The sequence below is a fragment of the Nymphaea colorata genome, chromosome 7 (assembly GCF_008831285.2).
Source record: "Nymphaea colorata isolate Beijing-Zhang1983 chromosome 7, ASM883128v2, whole genome shotgun sequence".
NCBI classification, from domain to species: domain Eukaryota; kingdom Viridiplantae; phylum Streptophyta; class Magnoliopsida; order Nymphaeales; family Nymphaeaceae; genus Nymphaea; species Nymphaea colorata.
In genome coordinates this window covers 17608649-17630515 of record NC_045144.1, presented here as the reverse complement: position 1 = coordinate 17630515, position 21867 = coordinate 17608649, and the positions used below count along the sequence as shown (strand labels likewise).

General features: G+C 40.2%; 2 protein-coding genes and 1 non-coding gene across 5 annotated transcripts; 2 read left to right on the top strand and 1 right to left on the bottom strand.

Moving 5' to 3' along the window:
• Positions 1-880: 880 nt before the first annotated feature.
• LOC116256977 (indole-3-acetic acid-amido synthetase GH3.17) lies at positions 881-4059 on the bottom strand. Of its 3 annotated transcripts, XM_050078595.1 has the most exons (6): positions 3954-4054; positions 3486-3755; positions 3295-3396; positions 2319-3181; positions 1330-2053; positions 881-1223 (listed from the first exon to the last, which is right to left on the bottom strand). In XM_050078595.1, the coding sequence occupies exons 1-5, from the start codon at positions 3968-3970 to the stop codon at positions 1464-1466; spliced, it is 1842 nt and encodes a 613-aa protein (XP_049934552.1). In that variant the 5' UTR covers positions 3971-4054; the 3' UTR covers positions 881-1223; positions 1330-1463. The 3 variants fall into 3 exon arrangements, with proteins under 3 accessions (XP_049934552.1, XP_049934551.1, XP_031489399.1); XM_050078594.1 differs by having other exon boundaries at positions 3486-4059; XM_031633539.2 differs by having other exon boundaries at positions 881-2053; positions 3486-4059.
• A 12056-nt stretch (positions 4060-16115) lies between these two features.
• Positions 16116-16197, top strand: TRNAS-AGA (transfer RNA serine (anticodon AGA)). Its single transcript has one exon. It is a non-coding gene; the product is annotated as a tRNA-Ser (tRNA).
• Positions 16198-18590: 2393 nt separating this feature from the next.
• LOC116257039 (pentatricopeptide repeat-containing protein At4g21065) lies at positions 18591-21342 on the top strand. Its single transcript, XM_031633638.2, has one exon. It carries the CDS (start codon positions 19088-19090, stop codon positions 20960-20962), a length of 1875 nt encoding a protein of 624 aa, XP_031489498.1. The 5' UTR covers positions 18591-19087; the 3' UTR covers positions 20963-21342.
• Positions 21343-21867: the final 525 nt, after the last annotated feature.

Below are 21867 nucleotides of genomic sequence, written 5' to 3'. Positions count from 1 at the left end.
GATGCAACCCCAATTTGATCTGCTTGCAGCTTTGATTAGATCTATTGTACTGGTCAAGCTCTTCTGTCTCTTGTGCACGGCTTTGTACAAACTTGCCATGGCTGCTATCCAGGCGCAGGTATGGGGCGTGGACCCAAAATGGTTTCATGGGTGGTTCAAAGGTAGGCTAGCCAGCTTAGTTTGGTGCATTCGAAGCGGCCAAGACGCGTGGTTGGCTTGACTCTCAACCTATCTGAACGGGCTAGGGCCACAAACGTTTTTTCTGTCCGTCCACAGCATGCCGACAGGTCGGAACAAAATGGGGTCTGGGCTGCCACTGGCTAGGACCAGGTTGGAGCCAAGAAGGATCACCAAATGCAGTAACTGGTCTATATCAGCCTGGCCCGGCGTTTGCATGGCATTAAGGCATTACACAAGGGCTGCCCCAAAGTTGGCAGCACACCAAAGGGTGCATGTAGGGCTCACATGACATGATATGGCCCAATGGCCCCTTCTTCATTAAGGCATCTCTATTTTCTTCCTTCATAAACTTCATTTTCCAATTAACAAACATGTTTATAGATCTTTTTATGGTGTGTTTTTTCTTGGCAGTTATATAGATATTCATAACGTCGTAATGAAGGCAGAGATTTCCCAGAAACTGCTAAGATTTTTTAGTATGTTGGTAACTGCTTGATCTTTGAGGCACCAAACAAAGCCCACACAGTTCATGAAAGTTCAACTAAGCACATAGTTGGCCAATTATGAACCTGAAAGTTTGGCATGGCAGATCTCAATTTCCTCCTTAGTCTTCCCTCATTTAGCAACTACAGAAAGTTAAGGATCAGAAAGCAAAATTACTCAAGCTCAATAATATAGGATCTATTTTCATGAGGCTTGGCATGCTTTAATATTTTTTGAGTCTCTCTTTCCTGTTAAGACCAAGACAATCAAATCAGTGGCGATCTAAAAATGAAAAATTGCAGTAGAAAAGGGAGGATATCAGGAAGGCCATTCCTTGTATGTATATATTAAGATTTTGGCAAGGCTCATTCATTATGGTCCCCATTGATTATGGCAAGTCAACAGGCCTTCCCTTGAAGAACTTCTCAAACTTGCACCTCCGGTTTTGAGCCTAGGGTTCAGCTGACGACTCGAATCGTGACTGACCGATACATGACCGAATCGGAGGAGCCTTGACCGAGTCTCGGACTGGTTCCCGGCGCACGTGACGATGAGATCACCTGCACGTTGCTAGCTTTTAAAGCATCACTACGTGGCAATTTTTTATTGGACGAAAAGGAGAAAGATTTGACCATGACCATCAGTGAAACCCAAAAGAAGAGGTACCTTTCCATACACACGTGCTTATACAAAATACAGTACGGCACAAGATCCACGCTGATGGTGAGAGGTAAAAAAGCAGGGCAGTAGATCGGGATCCCCGCGCCACCGCCGGGAAAAATTATTTCCGGCGAGTTCGGTCAGGAGGTCTGGTGGATGGTCGGTAGAACCGGCGGTTTCTGGCTGAAGAATCTGCCGATGACTCTGGAGTCGAGCAGCCTCAGCAACTCCTTGGACTTGATGCACCTTGGGGTCTTGTACTGGTTCACAGAGGAGCCCTGGGAGACGCAGAGATCCATGAGGGAATCAAAGCAGCCTTCCTGCACCACCCTGATTTCCAATGGTCCTATGGACTTGTCTTTCGCTCTGCATCTCTTGTAGATATAGTCCAGGGAGTCCTCTACCACAGAGCAGCACTCCTCCATGACAGAGGAGTCCAGCTTCCTCCATGCAGCAGTGCTGCTGCCCATGTGCTTAATCTCCCAGAACAGAACATAGTGGCCTGGAATTGTGGATGTGTCGGCGTAGCTGGTGTACTCGGTTAGCATGCATTCCAGAGGTTCCAGGAGCCGCTTCGCCCGGGCCACCGCGGACATCAGGTCTTCCTCGTTTGTCTTGTCGGTGTCAATGCTCAGCACAACGTTCCGCCGGTGGACAAATTTGAACTGGGGAGCCTTGTTATGGAATCCGGTCACCATGAGAATGTCCCCAACTTTGTACCTGTATAGGCCTGGAACAGGCAAAATTATAGATGATTTAGTGATTCTTTTTTTCTGTTTTTGTTCAAGCGCTTCATTGATCGAATCTGATGTATGGGCTGTGAAAATGCAAAAAATTGAAAATTTGGTCTTGAATAAATTGATGTAGTTAAATGACCATCGATTGCTGCACTGACTGTAAATCATGGTAAAAACTTGAAAATTTAGGGAATGAATGAGCGGAATTTTTGATGCCAAGATGTTTGGTCAGCTTACAGAAGGAGGAGGATTGGTTACCTGTAAATGTCGTGACAATGAGTTCATAGCAGCGTCCAATTTGTACATCTACTAGATCAACAGCTGCTGTTTCTTTCTTTCTGGAATTCTGATCAGTTTCCAAGCAACTGTTACTGGTAAAGCCATTGCGGTGGACACTTCCAATCTCACCTTCATGGCCTTTAGTTACTGGAAGAAACTCAAAGAATGCCATATTTGGAAGCAACGTATAGGAGACATCTGATGGCTTGCTTAGAGGCTTGAGATTGAGGCCAAAGTAACATTCAGAAGATGCATACATGGTTGAGATCAGTGGCAATCCACCACCATAGAATTCTAAGTTGGGAATATACTGTGCCATGGATCCAGTGACAATGACATCAATATACTTTGTCCTAGGCCAAATTCTCTTGATTATTCCTTCCCATGATTTCTTGCAGCATTCTGCTTCAATCAAGTTGGCAAGCTCAAAATCAGGCTGCTCGAGGATGCGTGTGACTGATTCTCGGGAACCAATGTCTGTAACCCAGTCACTGAGGTTTCCTGTCCTTATGTTCAGGCACAGCTCTCGCCAATTATCCTCCAAGAACTTAATTGCACGCAGGAATGCTGATGCAAATACTGCACCAACTCGAAGAACTTCACCTCTCTGCTTCAGCCCACAAAGAAGTTGGCAGTACATGCTCTGCCTATTGTCAGGGCAGAGTATTGTCTCATCTGGGCTTGTATAAACATTGTATTTGTTAAATGGTCTGTTCCTAAAATTCTTGCTTTTGTAATAGCTTGTAAGAACCGGCCTGGCCATCAAACCAGATGGAGTTTTGGTTTCTGGTTTGATGAACAAGAGGTACATGCCTTTTCCTTGGTCAAGTCCAGGGATGTATCTGAAACAAGGGAATTTTGAACTTCAGACTGATCCAACCTTAAGAGAGAGAGGGAGTGAGTGAGTGAGAGAGAGAGAGAGAGAGAGAGAGAGAGAGAGAGAGAGGTGGCTTACTTGTTCATCACGGGCACAAGCAGATCGTAAAGAAAGGTTTTCCTGTCCAAATCTTTGGCGGTTGACGGCATCATCTTTGGCCGTCCACCAGATGTCCCAGAGCTAAACACAAGAGACAATAAAGATGCACATATTACCCATGACTGACTTCAGAAACTCGAAATTGGCATCAGGAACGAATTGTTCAGTACCTCGTGAGGAGTTCAGAAATGGGTTCAGCAGAAAGCAAATGAGATGGCTCCCCTTTTGCAATTCTGTCAATGTAAGGCTTGATTCCTTCATAATTCACAAGGGGGACCTTCTCTTTAAAGAGGTCGACATCACACTGCCCTGACAGAAACCTCTGCAGGTACTCTGTTTCTGCATTTCTTGTTAATATCTCCACTAGAACCTGTTTTTGTACTTTCTTTGCACTTGCAGTCAGCTCCTCAATAAGTTGGAGACCGGCCTTATCATCTTGGCTATCGAAACGCAGATCCATCATATTTCAACCTCAAGAATCTTACATAAATAGACTCCCCAACAAGAAAACAGGAAAAAAAGGTGTGGGAAAAGGCAGGCACTATCAAGTATCAACTTCTACACAGTTAACAGATCACACTTCTATATGCACACAGATGAAAGCTTATGAAGATAGTGTAGGATAAGAAAGCAGCAACCTGATGGAATATCTCATGTTGGTTCTCTTATTCTGCAACGTAAATGCTCTTTCTCTCTCTCTCTCTCCCTCTCTATCTCTCTCCCTCTCTCTGAGATAGTGTAGATGACAACAAGGTGGAATAAATAGTTGGGGATGAAGGGCAGTCTTGGGATCCTTGAAATTCGTTATAGAGACACAGGAAAAGAGCAGGAAAAGGCGTCACTGGATGTGCCACTCACGTGGGTATGCCTGTTAGTCTGACGCAGCATTTGAGGCCCCGCCATTTTTTTTTTCCTCCCTTGGGATCCAGTGTTGTGCAAAAGCTGGTAGTCTTTTTCACCTGCACGGCTAAAAATTATGCACAGGTTTTAGGGAGCAAACTTAACTGTGCCTTGCATATTTGTGCTGCAAGAGAATCTAGATTAATGATCCAAACTCTGAGTTGATCCCCATAATTTCATACACCCATTGTTATCATCCAAAAAAAGATTCCATCTACAGTTTGTTTTTGCTGCTTCTTAACATTTAATGACCATGGTGCAAATTGCCATGTTGTGTCACACTGAAGTATGCCGTTTAAGAATCTGCCGTTACAAACAGAATGCTTATTTGAATAATTGGTTGCAGTTGGCAGTCATCAATCCAAGTCAGAATTCTAAAGCTTCTCTGGTTGAATATGAAGAGAAAACACAGAAAAAAGAATTAATTCTTGAATAGTTTTTTTGTTTCTATTAGAGTGATCATGACCACACCAGCACAAACCGGACGTGTCGACTGCAAGTTGCAAACATAAATGATGAAACAGACTAGAGAAAGTGTAAAGCGGCTGCATGCTTTGTGCATGCAGGCTTTTAGCTATACAAGTGCAAACAGAACATGTCCTTTGCCGATACGAGAAGACAGCTCTTACTGAGAAGCTGAAGCTTTACAATGGCTGCGAGCATGGTCCATGGATGCCATCATATGCGGAAATGTATGGGCCATTTTTAGCTAAGTAGCGCTGGCAGATGAAAGCCAGGACAGTGACCTTATCTTATTGCCAACAACGACCCCTCCCCACGTTGTCCTTTTTCTTTTTACCCTCTGTGAGTTCTTGTGACATTGTTTTTATCATCGATTTGTGAATCAAACTGGTTTTGAGAAGACTCTGGGAATCGGGCTGCTTCAAATTCGAATTGGATTTGTTTTGGGATGAGTAATTAAAATTGTTATTGCATTTCTTTAATTTGAAAATCATAAGACAAAAAAGAATAAAAGGTAAAATTCAATCTACAGCATCCTTGGATTGCATGCACATATACCGATGCAATTCGAATCGAGCAGATTCTACCTAATTTTGACACTACTGATTCGATTATATGGGATGTTGGTGAATTTGGTTTTTTTACTGGGTGAGCAAGATAAGTATTTCATCCTATGCTCAAATAAAAGTTGAAACCCTCATCCACCCTCTTGTAGGGCCTTTTTTTTGTGTCTCGAGGTGCTGCTTCAACTTGCATGTTAAGTGACATTCTTTTTGTAACACAGAGAGTTGACGTCTCGGAGATTTGAAACGAACTGGCCATTGTGCCAACTCCATCCAAGACGTGAAGTTGGATCTTTTTCCATTAACTTATCCATGAAGGCCTCTTTATTATGTTTACATGGATAGGACCGGACGCGACGGGGTCAGGTCACAACTATTTTTTTTGTAAGTTTTCGTCAAGATAGTATACGAAGAGGACAAGATCACAAGTTTATTTAATACACTATGCCTATGACATAGCTTGTTCTTGACCTCCATAAATGAGGCCGCAAATAGGCCGGATCTGGCATGAGGGTTTTGTCATTTTTTGCCCTAGTGGAACAGATTTCGACCTGACCTCTAATTTATTTGGCTGTCTTGAATATGAACCGTTGCATCAAGTAGAAAAGTTATGAAAATAATTTTCTACAAACACATGATTTGAACTTAAATAAACACTTTCATCCTTGGCAATTATAGATAATAACTGTCTAACTTGCTTGCAAATCCATTACTTTACGGGTAAATCAAACCGATTAGCCAATGATTCAATTCAAAGAACTTGATTAAAGTGGATTTTTGTTGGAATGTGTAGCCTGATTCATAGTTGGCAAACCTGTGACTCGAATTCGGATCGACAAATGACCGGTCACTGGGTCAGCAAGTTGACTCTTCGATTCAGGGAGCTGACTCGTCAATCGATCGAGTATTCAAATAACTGTAATGTAAAGTACTGCAGCTGAATCAGGCAATTCTAGGCGGGTCAGGCTAAACTTTCATTAGTGGCCAGATTTGTTGGCGATTTGAGCTGACTCGGGCGATTCTCGAGTCAACTGGATGAGTTTGCCAACTATGACATGATCTATACTTGATAGGCATCTCTATTTTCTACCAAATATACTTGGAGACCATGTAAAATCCTTGTGTCTTTTTTTTTTTCCCTTCATTTTTTTCTCAAAGAGAGAAAAGGCCTCGGTTCCTAATAATGTTTGCGACACTGCTGTGGGGAAATGTGAACCGACTGCATTGGTGAGCAGTACAGGTACCGAATGGAAATTATAATGAAATCTAAGAAAACAGTGAAGATGACGAAATTTACCATGTTCTGATTAGATGGGTTTTTCATCATAAATGCAATTTGTCGTTTCAAACCACTTGTTTGTTTATGTTGCACATTGATGGGAGTTGAAAGCAGTAGCAGAGCCAGAAATTTTTTTGTTGGCGAGCACTAATGCATGGTGACTAATGTTATATCCTTCAAAAAATCTTCTGACTCTTCAAATACATGAGGAAGTAGACGAGACACCAACAGACAAGAAACAAATTGCGTGTGGGTCCGTGCAGGCAACTGCCCACACGATCCTGCCAAGCACCTGACTCCACCAATGGTTGAAAAGGTTCTAAGATAAGAACACCCTAGTGTGTATATATATATATATATATATATATGGCTCTAGTTTCTTACCTCAAAGGCTATGAAACCAAGAGAATCTAGCTAGCCCTATAATATTCATAATGTATTTGAATATATTACAGTTTATGAGGAAAGAAAAAAGAAATGGTGTTCCACAGTGGTAGCTCGAATTGTTCTCAGTTGGGCTGATTTGATTGCATTCTTACCTGGTTCTTCGTTCTTACCTTTTGTTTTTAAATAGCAATTTGGTGCATGACATGATGTTTAGGAAAAAAAAATCTCAAGCAAAGTTCTTAAAAAAATGGCGTACTCTCTCTTTCTTTTATATAATGCAAAATGTCCAAATGATGTGCGTAAGAAAAAACCTATAAGCTATAAATTAATGTAAAAAAAGATTATCGAGGAAGAGAGCGCATAGATTTGATTCTATAAAAGGTCAAAATCAGTGATACAAATTGATCGAAACTGGGGGCTACAGAATCTCATCCTTTCGTTGGATTCGACGTGTTCTTATACATTTTTACCTCTTGACAAATGGGTCTCTCTCTCTCTCTCTCTCTCTCTCTCTCTCTCTCTCTCTCTATATATATATATATATATATATATATATATATATATATATATATATATATATATATATATATATATCAGTTAATGTTCTAGACCCAAAAAATTGACAACTTATTTTTCTCAGAACAAAAGTTCCAGTCTCTTCTAAACCGTATATATATATATCAGTTAATGTTCTAGACCCAAAAAATTGACAACTTATTTTTCTCAGAACAAAAGTTCCAGTCTCTTCTAAACCGAAAGGCCATCATAAGGATATCTACAAAATTTGCAATGAAAAACATCATACATTAAAAACACACACACACATATATATATATATATATATATATATACATTAAATACTATATATATATATATATATATATATATATATATCCGTCCCTTATACAACATTAAATACCTCTCAACCTAATAACAGCATCTCTCAGTGCTATGAGGATAGCAGTACCCTGGGAATTGAGCAGCGAGATTGATAGAGAGAGAGAGAGAGAGAGAGAGATATTAATGGCGGAGTTTGGGTTCTGGTGGTAGTGGGTGTGCCGACTTGTCTTTCATAAACGAACCAGACAAAAGAAATTGAAGGGATGTTGCAGCAGGAGAAGGGAACACCCACCCTTAGCAGCAGTCCCTATCTGTCCCCTCCTCCTTGCTTCGTCCTTCTCCTTCTGCCCAAGCACCACCAGCTTTCCTTGGAAAGTCGCTTCATCTCTTCTCCCTCCCACCATTAATTAATTATTTCTTCTGTGTTTCTGATAAATATGTATGGCTTAGCTTTAGTCGCACCCTTGTATGGATGCCGTTACCAAGAGCACGTGATGGCTCGGTCATGAATAGAAACATTTTCCTTTCCCCATGACAGAGAAACCACTCTTGGAATGAGGGTGAATTTGATGCGCCTCGGAAACCCCCAAACTCTGGAAACTTATTCCAAGCCATCAAACGGGCGTGAAAGTTCCCTTTCAACACAGGGAACTTTCATTGTTGGGGTTTTTCTTGGGATTCTAACTACAGAAAATGACTACCATCCATAGTTTTCTTAACAAGAGCCATATTCTGCATGTAAGATTGTCAAATATATGGTTCAATGTGAATGCCTATTAAATTGACAAATTGAAAACTTAGCTGCAAAAAAATTTTCTTCCCACATTAACTTCTACCACTAGCAGTATAGATCCAGAAGCAGAAGCAGAACCGGAGAATTTTTTTATTATTTTTTAAAAAGAAAAAAAAAGCAAATGCATGATCGCTCGAGATTGACAACATTTGTGGAGGAAAATGAATTTCAAATTTTCAAGAGCCCACAAAATGGAAATTAATGAAGAGAAAATAGGCGACAAGCTATCATCTAAGTATAAAAATTGCTTGAAAAAATAAAATACAAAAGAAATTATATATATATATATATATATATATATATATATATAGAGAGAGAGAGAGGGAGAGAGAGAGAGAAAGAAAGGGAAAGAGCTTATAAAATGTGAATCTATATCAAAATTTGGGGACAAGAAATCCCCTAATTTGGAGAGAGAGAAAGAAATCTTGAAGACAGGAGTGAAGTGAACATCACTCTCCAGCAAGCAGCAAAAGGATGAGAAAATGAATCACAACCATCCGATCAGCCCACAATGTCTGAATATTGTCTGGCGGCATCGGAAACACTTTCACATATGAATAGATGCCGATCCGAAGACATGGGTACCCTACCTAAAGGACACCTCACCAGGCTTTTCTAAGGCTAACCATACAAACAAGGGAATGGCTGGTGTGGCATTTGATGGAAATAATTTCTCACCTTAGTACCAGTGGCAGAGCTAAAAATTTTCAGCAGAAGGGCATTCTATAAATTTTAAACTTTAGGGAACACTCATATGTAAAAAACTGAAAATTAATGAACTTGGTATATGTAAATAAGGCAAAATTTGTGGGTGTGCTCACACCAGCTACAACGTAGCTCCCATTGTCATTCATTGGCTACTATTTTTCATGTCAAATATATATGCATACAATTTATTAGAGCTAAAATATATATTATTTTTGAGTCAATAAAAAAACAAAAAAAATTGCTGCCAAAACCATTGGCTAATTTGATTGTTTCTGAGCAATCCAATTTTAAAAGATCAATCATCAGAATGATTTTTTATTGATCTCACACCTAAGTGTATATATGTACATGTAAAAAGGTGTACCTGTCTTGCCAAGCTGATCAAGGCTGCCAGATGGAAAGCCAGAAGGAGGATTGTTGTAAGAAGAGATTTTCTTCTTTATATATATATATATATATATATATATATATATATATATAAAGAGAGAGAGAAAGAGAGAGAGAGAGAGAGGGCACGTTTTATATTGAAAGGATTGGTCGGCTATGGACTGCGGTTTCCGGGCATGAAGGCCAGGCTGTGCTCTCCCTGCTCGCAAAAGGGCCGGACATTAGGCTGGCCCAGCCAGGTTCAGTGAAGCCCGACCGCAGCCCTGATGTGCCGGAGGCTCGCTCATCTCTTGTGAGGCTCCAGCTCGGCCTGAGGCTTAAGAAGGTTCTTTGAGGCCGGTCTGAGTTGGGCCCTTAATATTAAGGCGTGGACTAGACTAAGCTGGGCTCCATGCAAACACTGTTTCACTATTGCTGCATCGACAACCACCACGCCAACCAGAATAGCCGCTCGGAAAAAACCAATACTCCTATTGGGTGAGGGAGCAGCTCGAAAAAGGCGGAAACCATTTACAGTTTAGAAGAGTAAGACCAAAGAATCGAATTGACAACACATTTTGTGGGTCGTATGTGTGGGTTTCGTTTATGAGCCTTCACCATCTTATATTCTTGTAATTAGAACATGAACACTGTTGTTTTCCTCGTGTTTCAGTTCATTAGAAAGGAGAGGTTAAGAGAGCATGTCACAAATGGGTGTATAATTGTTTGTTTTTTCTCCAAACTGAAGAAATAATTGGCAAATATAAAAAATCAACAACGACTTTCAGGCCATGCATAAATTAAACATACAATATGAAATGTTTGGAAAGTTTTTCTCAAAAAAAAAAAAAAAAAAAACTTAGAGCCTCTCCTTCTCTCTCTCTCTCTCTTCCCTGCCTGTCTGCTGTCAAGGAGGGCATGTCCCTGTCGCTTGATGATGTTGTAAAGGACAGGAACATCTCTCCGCGATTCATGGTCACACTCCAGCTTGCTGGCGTATAGTCAATTCTTTCTTTCTCTCTCTCTTTCCCTGTCCCTCTCTAAAAACAAAATAAAACATTTAATGAGCAGATCGGTGGAATGTTAAAAATTAGATGAGATTTGCACACCAAGTTTTTCTCTTTTTCTTTCAACTGATGATTCATAATATTCTGCATTCGTTCGGCGTCTTATTTGATGAAACCGTAAGAATTGAATCGTTTCCTATATTTTTCAGTTAAATGTGTGTCGAGGAGTGCTCGTTGAAACTGATCATTCTGTTTGGCTGGCTTGTGATCTAGCATAGGAAGCTTTGCATATATATATATATATATATATATATATATATATATATATATATAGATAGAGAGAGAGAGAGAGAGAGAGAGAGAGAGAGAGAGAAAGCCATATGGTGACCAGGGGCAGAGGCGTCCCTTGGATTCAAACAAAGTTCGAATTTTATACTGAATTTTCTAAAAATAACATGTATATATAAACAATATAAACATGTCCCTCTATTGCCTCATAGTGCTTCCCAGCTTTGATGCACTGTATACGAGTATTGTTTATTATAAATTTAACTATACGAATGGATGTCGTCACTACATAAGGGCCAAGTTAGGAAATTTTCATTTGAGGGATGGGGGATTATAGTTTCACAACTTTGATAGGGGCCAATATATATATATATATATTTTAAATGTTGATATAGACTAAACCAAACATTTTAAAAATTACAGGTAGATTTTTTTTTTTCCTGAAAATCAGAGGGGCAGAAGGGAGGACCACTGCCTCCTAGCTCTGCCCTTGTGTAGAAATTTAAATTTATGATTAAGAAACCAAACCGGGCTATCTTCACCATTTTCATTTTCACTTTTTTGGAAGGAGCTGTTAACCATGCATTTTGAAGCAGTGACTTACCACCCACCATGTGCTGGCCCCATTATAGGCTTGGCATTGGGCTGGCCTGACACCCGATGCCCGAAACCCGAGCTCAAGCCCGGCCTGACTTGGTTGATGGTCCAAGGCGACTCGGTTGGGTCCGGACTCTAAGCCCAGTAAATGGGCCAGGAGAGTTTGCCAACTATGCATATATGAGAGGCTGCCTTCCACATGGGTTTCTCTTACATACTCTTTAGTGAGGCATTTCATGACACTAGGCAACAAGTTGCAAGTAGTTTACTGTAGAGGGGATGAAGTCCTCATTCAAGGCATCCAAGCTAGTTTAGTTTAATCATCATGAAACTTTCAACTGAAGCGATGATGGGGATTGATTGGCTTATTAGTAGTTGTAGGTGATAGTAAAGCAGAATCTTCTAGGTCAAAAAAAAGACAGGGTTGGCAGCATACTGATTACAATAAAGGCCATAAAGTTTTTTACTTATTACTCCTCAAAAAATATATAAGACAAACGCATGAATGATGACAACATTTTTTTTTTTTTAATAGGATAAGAAAGAATCTGTTTTCTTTCTTCTCTCCATTTCTTTCAAAGACAAAAAAACAAAGGCTTTTGGCTATTGGGCAGGTGAAGCATGAACCGAGGTAGCTTATCTATTGGTATTTATGGGAGATTTAATGTTTCCTAAAGAAGAATGGAGGGAGAAAGGGAAGTAACATCTCTAGACTCTACTTTTTAAACGAGAAGTTAGGGATTAGGCCCACGCCTACCAGATTATGCCGACAAAGGCGTGCATGTGATGTTGAAATTTAAATTTCCTGCCGGTCGTTAAAAAATCACATTTTCTTCTTAGTCAGAAGAGCAATCCCCAAGTCACAATATTAAACAAGCTTCACATCCCCATCCATATATATATATATATATATATGTCTAGAGAGAGAGAGAGAGAGAGAGAGAGAGAGAGGCAAAGTAGTTTGAAAGTATGAGGTGAACCCTCCTACCAGTAGCGGAGGCAGATATGAGTTTGTGGCAATTGCCCACACAAACCCACATACATTACTTACATGAGTGCTCCATAGTTATGTGCTATATTGTATCATTAGGGATGTCAACGGATTGAATATATCCTTAATCATAGACATCCACATATTCATATTCGAATTTGAATAAAGAAAAGTCATATTTGAATATGAATCTGAAACCTGATTTTACAATCCAAATCTGATTTTTATATTTATATCTGCATCCGAATCCAATTTAATTTAACTCTACCATTTCCTTACATCAACATAAGCAGGGGCGGAGACAGGTCGAGTCTCCATGGGGCGTATGCCCTATGAAGCCCATTTTCTAAAAACATAATTTAATTGTTGGATATAGATCCATTTATACTAGGGGTAACTGCCCTACGACCAATTTGAAATGTGTTTACCATATATTTAGTGTCTCATAAAAAAAGAATTCTGGATCCACCCTGAGCATAAGCCTCGCAGAAGTCATAAAAATAGAGAGTTGGGATCTCTATACTGAAGTTTCCTTTCACACATCACATGAATGGCATTAAACTCTATGCATGCTTATCTATAAGATGATTAAAATATCTACAACCTCGATGAGTAGATAATCCGGTGATTAGAGGAGCTAAATGGGCCTTGCCAGAATGGTATCATGTTTCTATGGCTGCCAATCTATGAAGTTACTTAGTTGACTCTCTAATCTATTAATCATAGTTAGCTTCTAAGATTTGGCGAAAATTACTATTTAATGAATGTCATTAGCCAGGTCTTATTATTCTAGTCCCATGTATTTCTCCAAGAGGCACATGAACTCTGGGAACTAACTTGGTATAACTAAAGCAAGAAGCACATGGAGAAGCAAAAAATTTATCATATACGAGGTCTATCCTTGTGATCACAAGTTTTTTTTTTTTTTTTTTAAAGGGTGAGTAGTTCATTTCACCGCCCCTCAAAGAGGCCACTGCCACCCATGTGCCTACTCTCTAGGCTTTCATAGAGCATGCTTCGAGACTTTTTACGATCTATAGGTAGAGCATACTGGGACGTGACCAGTAAATGAAAAAGATGCATCTAGTTGCCAACATGTGGCAAATGCATGGAGCAAATGTTTTGAAGCAATGGGAAGCCGAGAGTGAATCAAAAGGTATGCTCAAGTCAAGGTTGTGGTAAAAACGTATGCAATTTCACTTGAAGAAGGTTGGGAACTTAAGTGGTATATATGAAGCTACTAATATAGAAGGCTTGACAAGAATAAAACTTATAAAGTTTTGGCAGAAATTGAACATATGTATAGAGAAACTTGTAGAATTTCTAAAGTCAACAACACAAAAAAACTAAACTTTGGTTCCCTAGGAAAAAAAAATGTTAGTTTACTTCAAAACATAAGGTCAAATATGATAAACATCGAATTTATCACATATATTGCTTCTACATGATTCCAATTGGATGAAAACTATTAAACATTTTAGTTTCTTGCGCACAAGATTGTACGGACACAGTTCAAGAGTTTAAGTGCCACTGCATCCTCTTCCAAGATAGAGCATGTGATGCTTAGTAAAGCGAAGATTCTTGATGCATCTTGAAGAGAACTTCACCTGGGAGTTTTACAATGTATTATATATATATATATACACCCCATAGGCCGATAAAGATGCTTTCTTCTTATAACTAGTTTAGATTTGCATCCCATTAAACAGTGTATTGTTTCACTCACTTAGGAAGTAGGTCATCCGTTTGACTTGTCAATAATATATATGTGCGTATGAGTACAGTCCCCTTGTTTGCGTGAAAAAGCACATTGATTTTTATGTATGTGATCTAATCGAGCCAATAAAATATGTGGGGATGTCAATAGATTGGCTTCCAATGAGATGTACCTTTTACCATATCCAATGTATCGGATGTTCATATATTTATATTTGAATATGAATAAAGAGGAGTCTGCATTATATCTGACTTCGATTTTTAGAGCAATCACCATATAAATCTGGCTTTCAATTTCTCTCGGAATCTGAATCGAACTTTTAAATACGCAATTAGAGAACCACATTGAAATGTGTTGAAGAGCCAACTTCCAAATTGTATATATGGTCCATGGATATTGAATATAGGACATTTGTTTGAAATTGATTTCGGGTATTTACTTAAAAGCAAATTCGACTATGAGTCAGATCGGATGTCATTAATTTCTCTCTCTCTCTCTCTCTCTCTCTCTCTCACGAACACACACACACACATATGAAGCGAAGCGGTATTTAATTATGTAGGTGATATTGTTGCAAACAAACTTTCATATACATTCAATTTGATTATCTGGTATTTTAAATCATGTTAGTTTGACACAAAGACATAAATTTTCATGTCTTAAAAATTGATACCTGTGAGTCAACTGATTTTGGAAGTTATTAAGATATTCATATTTATGATATAATTTGATGGTTAAGAATAATATCTATAAGTTTAGCTAAAAAGCAATCTACCATTTATCTGAAAATACAAAATTTTGAGTGTGGGTGCTTCCGGGAGCAACCCTATCCAAGCAAAGCAGCCATTGCAACCTTCCTTTTATTGATACAAAGTGAAAGTTTTCTCGAGCATTTCTTACAAACCATAATACAAAATCTCGTATTTTCAGGGTTTTATCGAAATGGAAAGATCGTCCCATATATATATATATATATATATATATATATATATATATATATACCAAAAGGAATCATATAAAACAATTCACTTATTAAGAACACTTCTGTTAATTAATTACAACAATTATGTGCCACAGAAAGTAGAAACTGTAACGCTGATAGCTACAAAATATGAACCATTATTGGACGCGCATTATTATATTTAGAACATGAAGCCAAATCGTCAGATCATGAAAATATAAGGTAAGAGCTTGAGCCACTCTTGAGCACCACAACCTTCTGGCCAGCATGAAGATCAGGCCCGCCATACTTGTTAGGTCAGTGCTGGGTGCTAGTCCTTCAAGCAGCCAAGGAGTTAGGCGATGCAGCGGAGTATGCAAGGGGCGCAGACCAGGCCCTTGGCGGCGGCGCTGCATGGCACGACACACGCCGCCATCTGCAAGCCACAGTGCGCCTAGCAATCGGCGAGGTCATGGATCCTGCCCACACCCACATCGGAGCAGGCCAGCACCAAGAGCAAGATGACATGCACCAGCAGGCATTGGCAAGCTGGCCAAGCCATGGTCAAAAATGATACTGAGCATTGGTATGATCTTATTAAGAGGTAATATTGATTCAAACTACGTGAGAATGGATTGTATATATAGATGATTACATATATATAAAGTTCATTTTAGAACGAACGTGTAAATGGATACTATAAGGATCAAAATCAGTGGTTGTATATGCATGAAAAGGATGAGGGTTCTAATGATCACATTCAAATATTATATGTTGGCAAATAACATTAAGATTCCAACCTCAGCTACGGGTTGGATTTGTGAAAAATTGCCCAAAAAAAATCTCACATTTTAGGAAAACCACTTACTCAAGAGGAAATGTCTCTCCATTATAAAGCAAAAACTTGTATAAAGAACAATGAGTCGATGATAATGACTAAACTTTAAAACATGACGTCTCCGGTGGACGTGCCGGAGTGGTTATCGGGCATGACTAGAAATCATGTGGGCTCTGCCCGCGCAGGTTCGAATCCTGCCGTCCACGTTTTGATTTTTTTTTTTCCATTTTAAACTGGATTCATCATTTCGTGACGAAGCGGCCAATCTTTGTTTTTTTTTCTTTTCTAATATTCTTCGCATTGTTAAAGCGTTTGACGGATCTCATGGCTTAAAGAAGGTGTAATAGCAATGTAGATGGATGGGATTTAAATCAACCGATATTCACATGGTTGAATTTGGATTTATATATGGACAAAAAAAAGTTCTATCCGAATCTGAAATTCTATTTAAAAAAAGAAAGTTGAATCTGATTTTTAGGAGCATTGGACATAGGATATTTATTAAGACTAAATCCAGTTTAATTTTGAATTTAAGCCCGATCAAATGTCATTTCTTAAATCCGATCCGATTTTTTAATCAGATAAGTAACATCCTCATGAGCATCATTATTCCTACCTTTGATTTCATGTTGCTAGTAGTTGAATGGTGATGCGGCGTCTTGCAAAACTTTATAAGTTGCTGTTGACTATATTTTGGCAGGTTTTTCTCATTATAGGGATGGATGATCCAAGGTAGTTCAAATTTTGTACGAGATCCAAATCAGCAGTTTGGGTTCTCCGAAATCACGGGAGTCATAAAATCATATCCCCACATCATATTTTGATCCTTTGTTTTTGATAAAAGGATTATTTGAGAACTGATGTATAAATAGATTTTATGAGAATCAAAATCAAGGATCCATGTTATTGATCATGAAAAACGTAAGAGTTCTAAGATCATATCAGAACATTTTTTTTTGTCGTATATATTTTTCAGGTCTGTAAAAACATTATAATGTTAGACAAGCCCCATATATACAGTACTCTGTGGGGCATTTCATTATTTCGTATATATCTAACTTGTTGTCAACATTCATGGCCTTCAGTTTTTGAGATCCATGATTCAATGTCATACTCAGGGATGTCAATATATCCTATTTGAATCGAATATCTACCGAACCAATCCAAAAAATTCAGATATGAAAAAAAAAGTTAATATCAAATTAAGAAATCAGATGGGATTTGAATTTAATAAATGACATCCGATCGGATTCAGATATACATAAATACGGGTTCAAATCAGATTCATTTTTAGACAAATATCATGTATCTAATGCTACTAAATTTTGAAAGTTGGCAAAATCCTGTTCAAATTTCAGATTCAGATATAAATATAAAAATCAGATTCGGATATGACTTTTCTTTATTCAAAGTTGAATCCGAATATGTAAATATCCCAAAAAGTGGATATGATTGAAGATATATCCGATCCAAATCCGTTCCATTGACATCTGTAGTCGTACCTGCTCCCCCATTCTCAAATCGACCCCTTATTGATTGCATGAAAAAGAGCATTTTGAATACTTGAGTCTCTTCCTTGTAATCTTTAATAATGCTTACTTTTTGAAAGCAAACAAGATCAATTTTAAGTGATGAGTTTGAAAAGGAAAGAGGAAAATCTGGAAAACATTTTGTGTTGGCAACTCTCTCAAGAACTGGGGTAAGCATAAGGGTTGTTTTTAGAGTTTCGAGATGATGGTTCCACTATGCTTTAACTTGTATATTGATGTCCTTCTTCTGCAGTGCGTGGCAAGTTAAAATACTATACGAGTTCAAAATAGAAACCGGTCATTTATCGTTGCGCCACCCCATGGAAACCTCAATAACTGGCTACTTTGTGGTTAAGTTCATGTGCTGCTAGTTCGGAAGGCTGTGTGACACCTCATCTTCGACATCATTAATTCCTTGTCATACTACGCAATAACAAGAATATTTTCGCTAGATAAAATGAGCAAATCAAGGGTACCTGTTTCCTTCTCTAGTAAGAACTTAGCGCATTCAGTCTTCAATTATTTCTGTAGTTACTGCTAGTCATTAGGCTGACTGACCTTATTTCTGTTGATCATCAAGTACATATATGATGATATATAGCAGTTCATGGCGAAGTGTGTCCTTCACACTGCCTGTCACACGCTTGGCGGTCCTGTTGGCAGCGGCCGAAGCACACGTTCACGTCCATGTTCGTCCCGGCACAGCTGCCCATGCACATTCCGGCCTGCGCCTGGCACAAGCCCATGCACTCGTAGGGATTCTGCGCCTGTGACTCCTTCACAGAGCTCATGGCTATCAATGACAAGAGCAAAGAGAACAAGGCCATACTTTTGCCATCCATTTTCATCGGCACTGCAACGAGTAGTCAGTAGTGTATGATATGAATGAAGCTAACTGCAGGCAAAACCTTATTATATAAGAACAACAAAAAGGCTGACAATACATGTAGAATGCATGGCATCCCAAAATATGCTAACCAACTTCACCACACAATGCATGGATTTTCGTTAGTCGCATTTTTCTTATAATCAGTTGTAGCTTAAGTTACGTAGGTGAATATCAATGAGGGTATTAGGCAATTAGATCCAGCATGGGATCAAGTCCTCGTGGAGTGAAGCTACACAGTGAGATCCAAGTCATTGCGTTGTTATCGGATTTGGATGATTTTTTCTTTTTTATTGAACACATCCGAACATCTACTGGGACCAGTTTTTTCTTGACTAATCGTTCTTCAAAATTGCACTGCACCGGATCATAAATGGTTCTTATAGACGACGGCGTGGTATGAGCAACATGGACGGACCTCTTCCATGAGCTCTGGTTGCCAACAATGGCCGAGATTCTCTGGGCCAGTCTGGTTACTCCGAACATTTAGACGGATCACAAATGGTTCTTATGGACGGCGGCTTGGTATGAGCAACATGGATGGGCCTCTTCCATGAGCTCTGGTTGCCAACAATGGCTGAGATGCTCTGGGCCAGTCTCGTTACTGCGAGCATTTAGACGGATCACAAATGGTTCTTATAGACGGCGGCTTGGTATGAGCAACATGGACGGGCCTCTTCCATGAGCTCTGGTTGCCAACAATGGCTGAGATGCTCTGGGCCAGTCTGGTTACTGCGAGCATGTAGACGCCACTCTGGTGTGTTTTCGAGTTCACTTGCAGCTTCGTCATCTTCAAGCTCATCCGCAGACTCCCCACTTGCCGAAACTTCTCAGGAACGGATTTTTGGCTTCTTCAGCGGAACAAACGCCTCCCCAAAATGCACGTCCATGAGTCAGGCCCTTCAGATTCACGCGCAGGTAATAAAACGGGAAATGGAGCACGACCCTCTAGCTGTGCGAGGGGTCCTGCTCTTCTCTTCCGTCTCTCCGTACGGAAGCCTGAGCTATGCCCGCTCCGTTTTCGACCGGATTCCTGAACCCGACGTGTTCGCCTGGAACACCATGATTCGCGGCTACGTGAATGGCGACTTCCCGTCGGACGCCCTTTCGCTTTTCTCCTCCATGCGCCGGTGCGTCTCGATCGACCACTACACCTTTCCTTTCGTTATCAAGGCGTGCGCTCGCCTGCTTCTTGTCCAGAAGGGCCAGGAGGTTCATGGATTGAGCTTGAAGCTTGGGTTGAGCTCGGATGTCTTTGTGCAGAACACCCTCATTCATTTTTACGGTAGCTGCGGCGAGGTGGAGATCGCGCGCCAAGTGTTCAACGAAATGCCTCACAGGGATGTGGTTTCTTGGTCGGCCGTCATAGGCTGTTTCGTGAATAATGGCCTCTCGGATGAAGCGCTTGAGCTGTTCCAGAGGATGCAGGTGCAGGGCGTGATGCCGGACGAGGTGACGATGTTGAGCGTGATCGCAGCCTGCGCGAGCTTGGGGGCGCTGGAATTGGGGAAATGGGTTCACTGCATGCTGGTGAGGAATGGGTTCGAGATGAATGTTTCCTTGGGGACAGCGTTGATGGACATGTACTCGAGATGTGGGTTCGTTGAAGGGGCGGTCCAAGTGTTTGTTGAAATGCCTATGAGAAACGTCCTCACCTGGACCGCTCTGATCATGGGGTTGGCTATTCATGGCCACAGTCTTCATGCGTTAGATGCTTTTTCGAGAATGAAGGAAGCTGGCGTTGGGCCGGATGACGTAAGCTATGTTGGTGCATTGTCTGCGTGCAGTCATGGAGGCCTTGTTCAGCGAGGGTGGGAGCTCTTCAACAGCATCAAGGAGCCGACGGTCGAGCATTACGGGTGTATGGTTGATCTTCTTGGACGAGCAGGCCTTCTTGACGAAGCATATAGATTTATTGATCGGATGCCAATCAAGCCCAGCGCGATCATGTGGAGAACTCTTCTCGGAGCTTGCGCGAATCACGGAAATGTTTTGCTCGGTGAGGCCGTGTGCCGGAAAATCGGAGAGCTTGATCCGGACCATGATGGCGACTACGTGCTGCTATCAAATATATATGGTGCCATGGGACGCTGGAATGAGAAGGCAGGCGTGCGCAGCTTGATGAAGCAGAGGGGAATTGGGAAGGAGCCGGGACGCAGCCTTATTGAGATCGGATCTGCGGTTCACGAATTCGTCGCCGGAGACACCAGCCATCCCCAGTATGAGGAGATCAGTAAGATGCTTGCAGTGATGATTGAACGCCTGAAAGCAACTGGGCATTCGCCAAAAACATCAGATGTGCTATTTGATATTGAAGAAGAAGAAAAGGAAACAATTATTGCATACCACAGTGAGAAACTAGCAGTGGCCTTTGGATTGCTGGCCACAGAAGAAGGCGCAACCATAAGAGTTGCGAAGAACATTCGGATCTGCCGCGACTGCCATTCTGTAATGAAGCATGTCTCGGAGATATTCGAGCGGGAAATCATCATCAGGGATCGTAACAGGTTCCACCATTTCAGAAAAGGGTCGTGTTCTTGTGGAGACTATTGGTGAATGAAAGATGTCGCGGTGATTGTGTTTAGGATCAGCAGCCGCAGCGAATTCCTCTGTTGTTCGTGCCATGGCTGAATCTGGCATGACCAACATGGGCAGCATGATCAATTGACGCGAAAACGTGGTGGATGAATTGGTCGAAAGCAGAGGCAGGTGGAAGCGGGACACCATGGTCAAAATTGTTCTTTGTTTAATGGTGAGAATTGTGGGTTTTCACTGGGAAGGAGCTCCAATTCTGCAGGTCGTTCCGTTGAGCAGGGAGTGGCAGTGTTGCAGAATTTATCATAGGAAAAGTGAAGGTCATTTGGGCAGAGGATAAGTACTTTTTGTCACAAATTTGTACTGTAAAATATATACATGGTGCATTTTTTACGAAATAATTCATTGGGAGTTTAAAAAAATCAATGATGAGGAACAGTGTTTTTCATCGACAAATTGCAAGTCCGCGTTATATTATAAGCAAAAAAAAACGTGTCGCGTTATCATCAATTAAAATTAAATCTTTTCGTACTCATAGGGATGAAGTATTTAAACTTTTTGCAAAATTTACTACTGTTTTAAAATTTGTTATATTCTTAGTACCGTTACTATCTTGTTATATTTTTACATTCAAGCGAGCTTTTATGAAGTTGTGAAGAAGTATTTAAACAATATAGGCTCTATCCTTGTCAAGTTTTGTTCTAGTAGTAATTCTGTGATTTCAAAAAAAAAAAAAAGCGATGTAATCAAGGGATCTACTGTTAAAAATGTTAAACTTTGTGCTTTCAGTTATACTTTAAAGCTCAAAAGTAACTGTGCTTTATCCATTTCTTTTCAAACAACTACAAAACAGGGCTCAAGTTTTGGGTCAACAACGAATCAATCACCGCCTAACTTTGGAAGCTGAGCAAAGAGGCCCTTTGCTT

Bases quoted from the DNA above. Each gene is read 5' to 3' on its own strand.
- LOC116257039 (XM_031633638.2), top strand. From the start codon at position 19,088: ATGAGCTCTGGTTGCCAACAATGGCTGAGATGCTCTGGGCCAGTCTGG.
- LOC116256977 (XM_031633539.2), bottom strand. From the start codon at position 3,778: ATGATGGATCTGCGTTTCGATAGCCAAGATGATAAGGCCGGTCTCCAA. The intron at 3,182-3,294 runs GTAAGCCACCTC...CCCTTGTTTCAG, and splicing joins CTTGTGCCCGTGATGAACAA to ATACATCCCTGGACTTGACC. The intron at 2,054-2,318 runs GTAACCAATCCT...TGCCTGTTCCAG, and splicing joins CATTGTCACGACATTTACAG to GCCTATACAGGTACAAAGTT.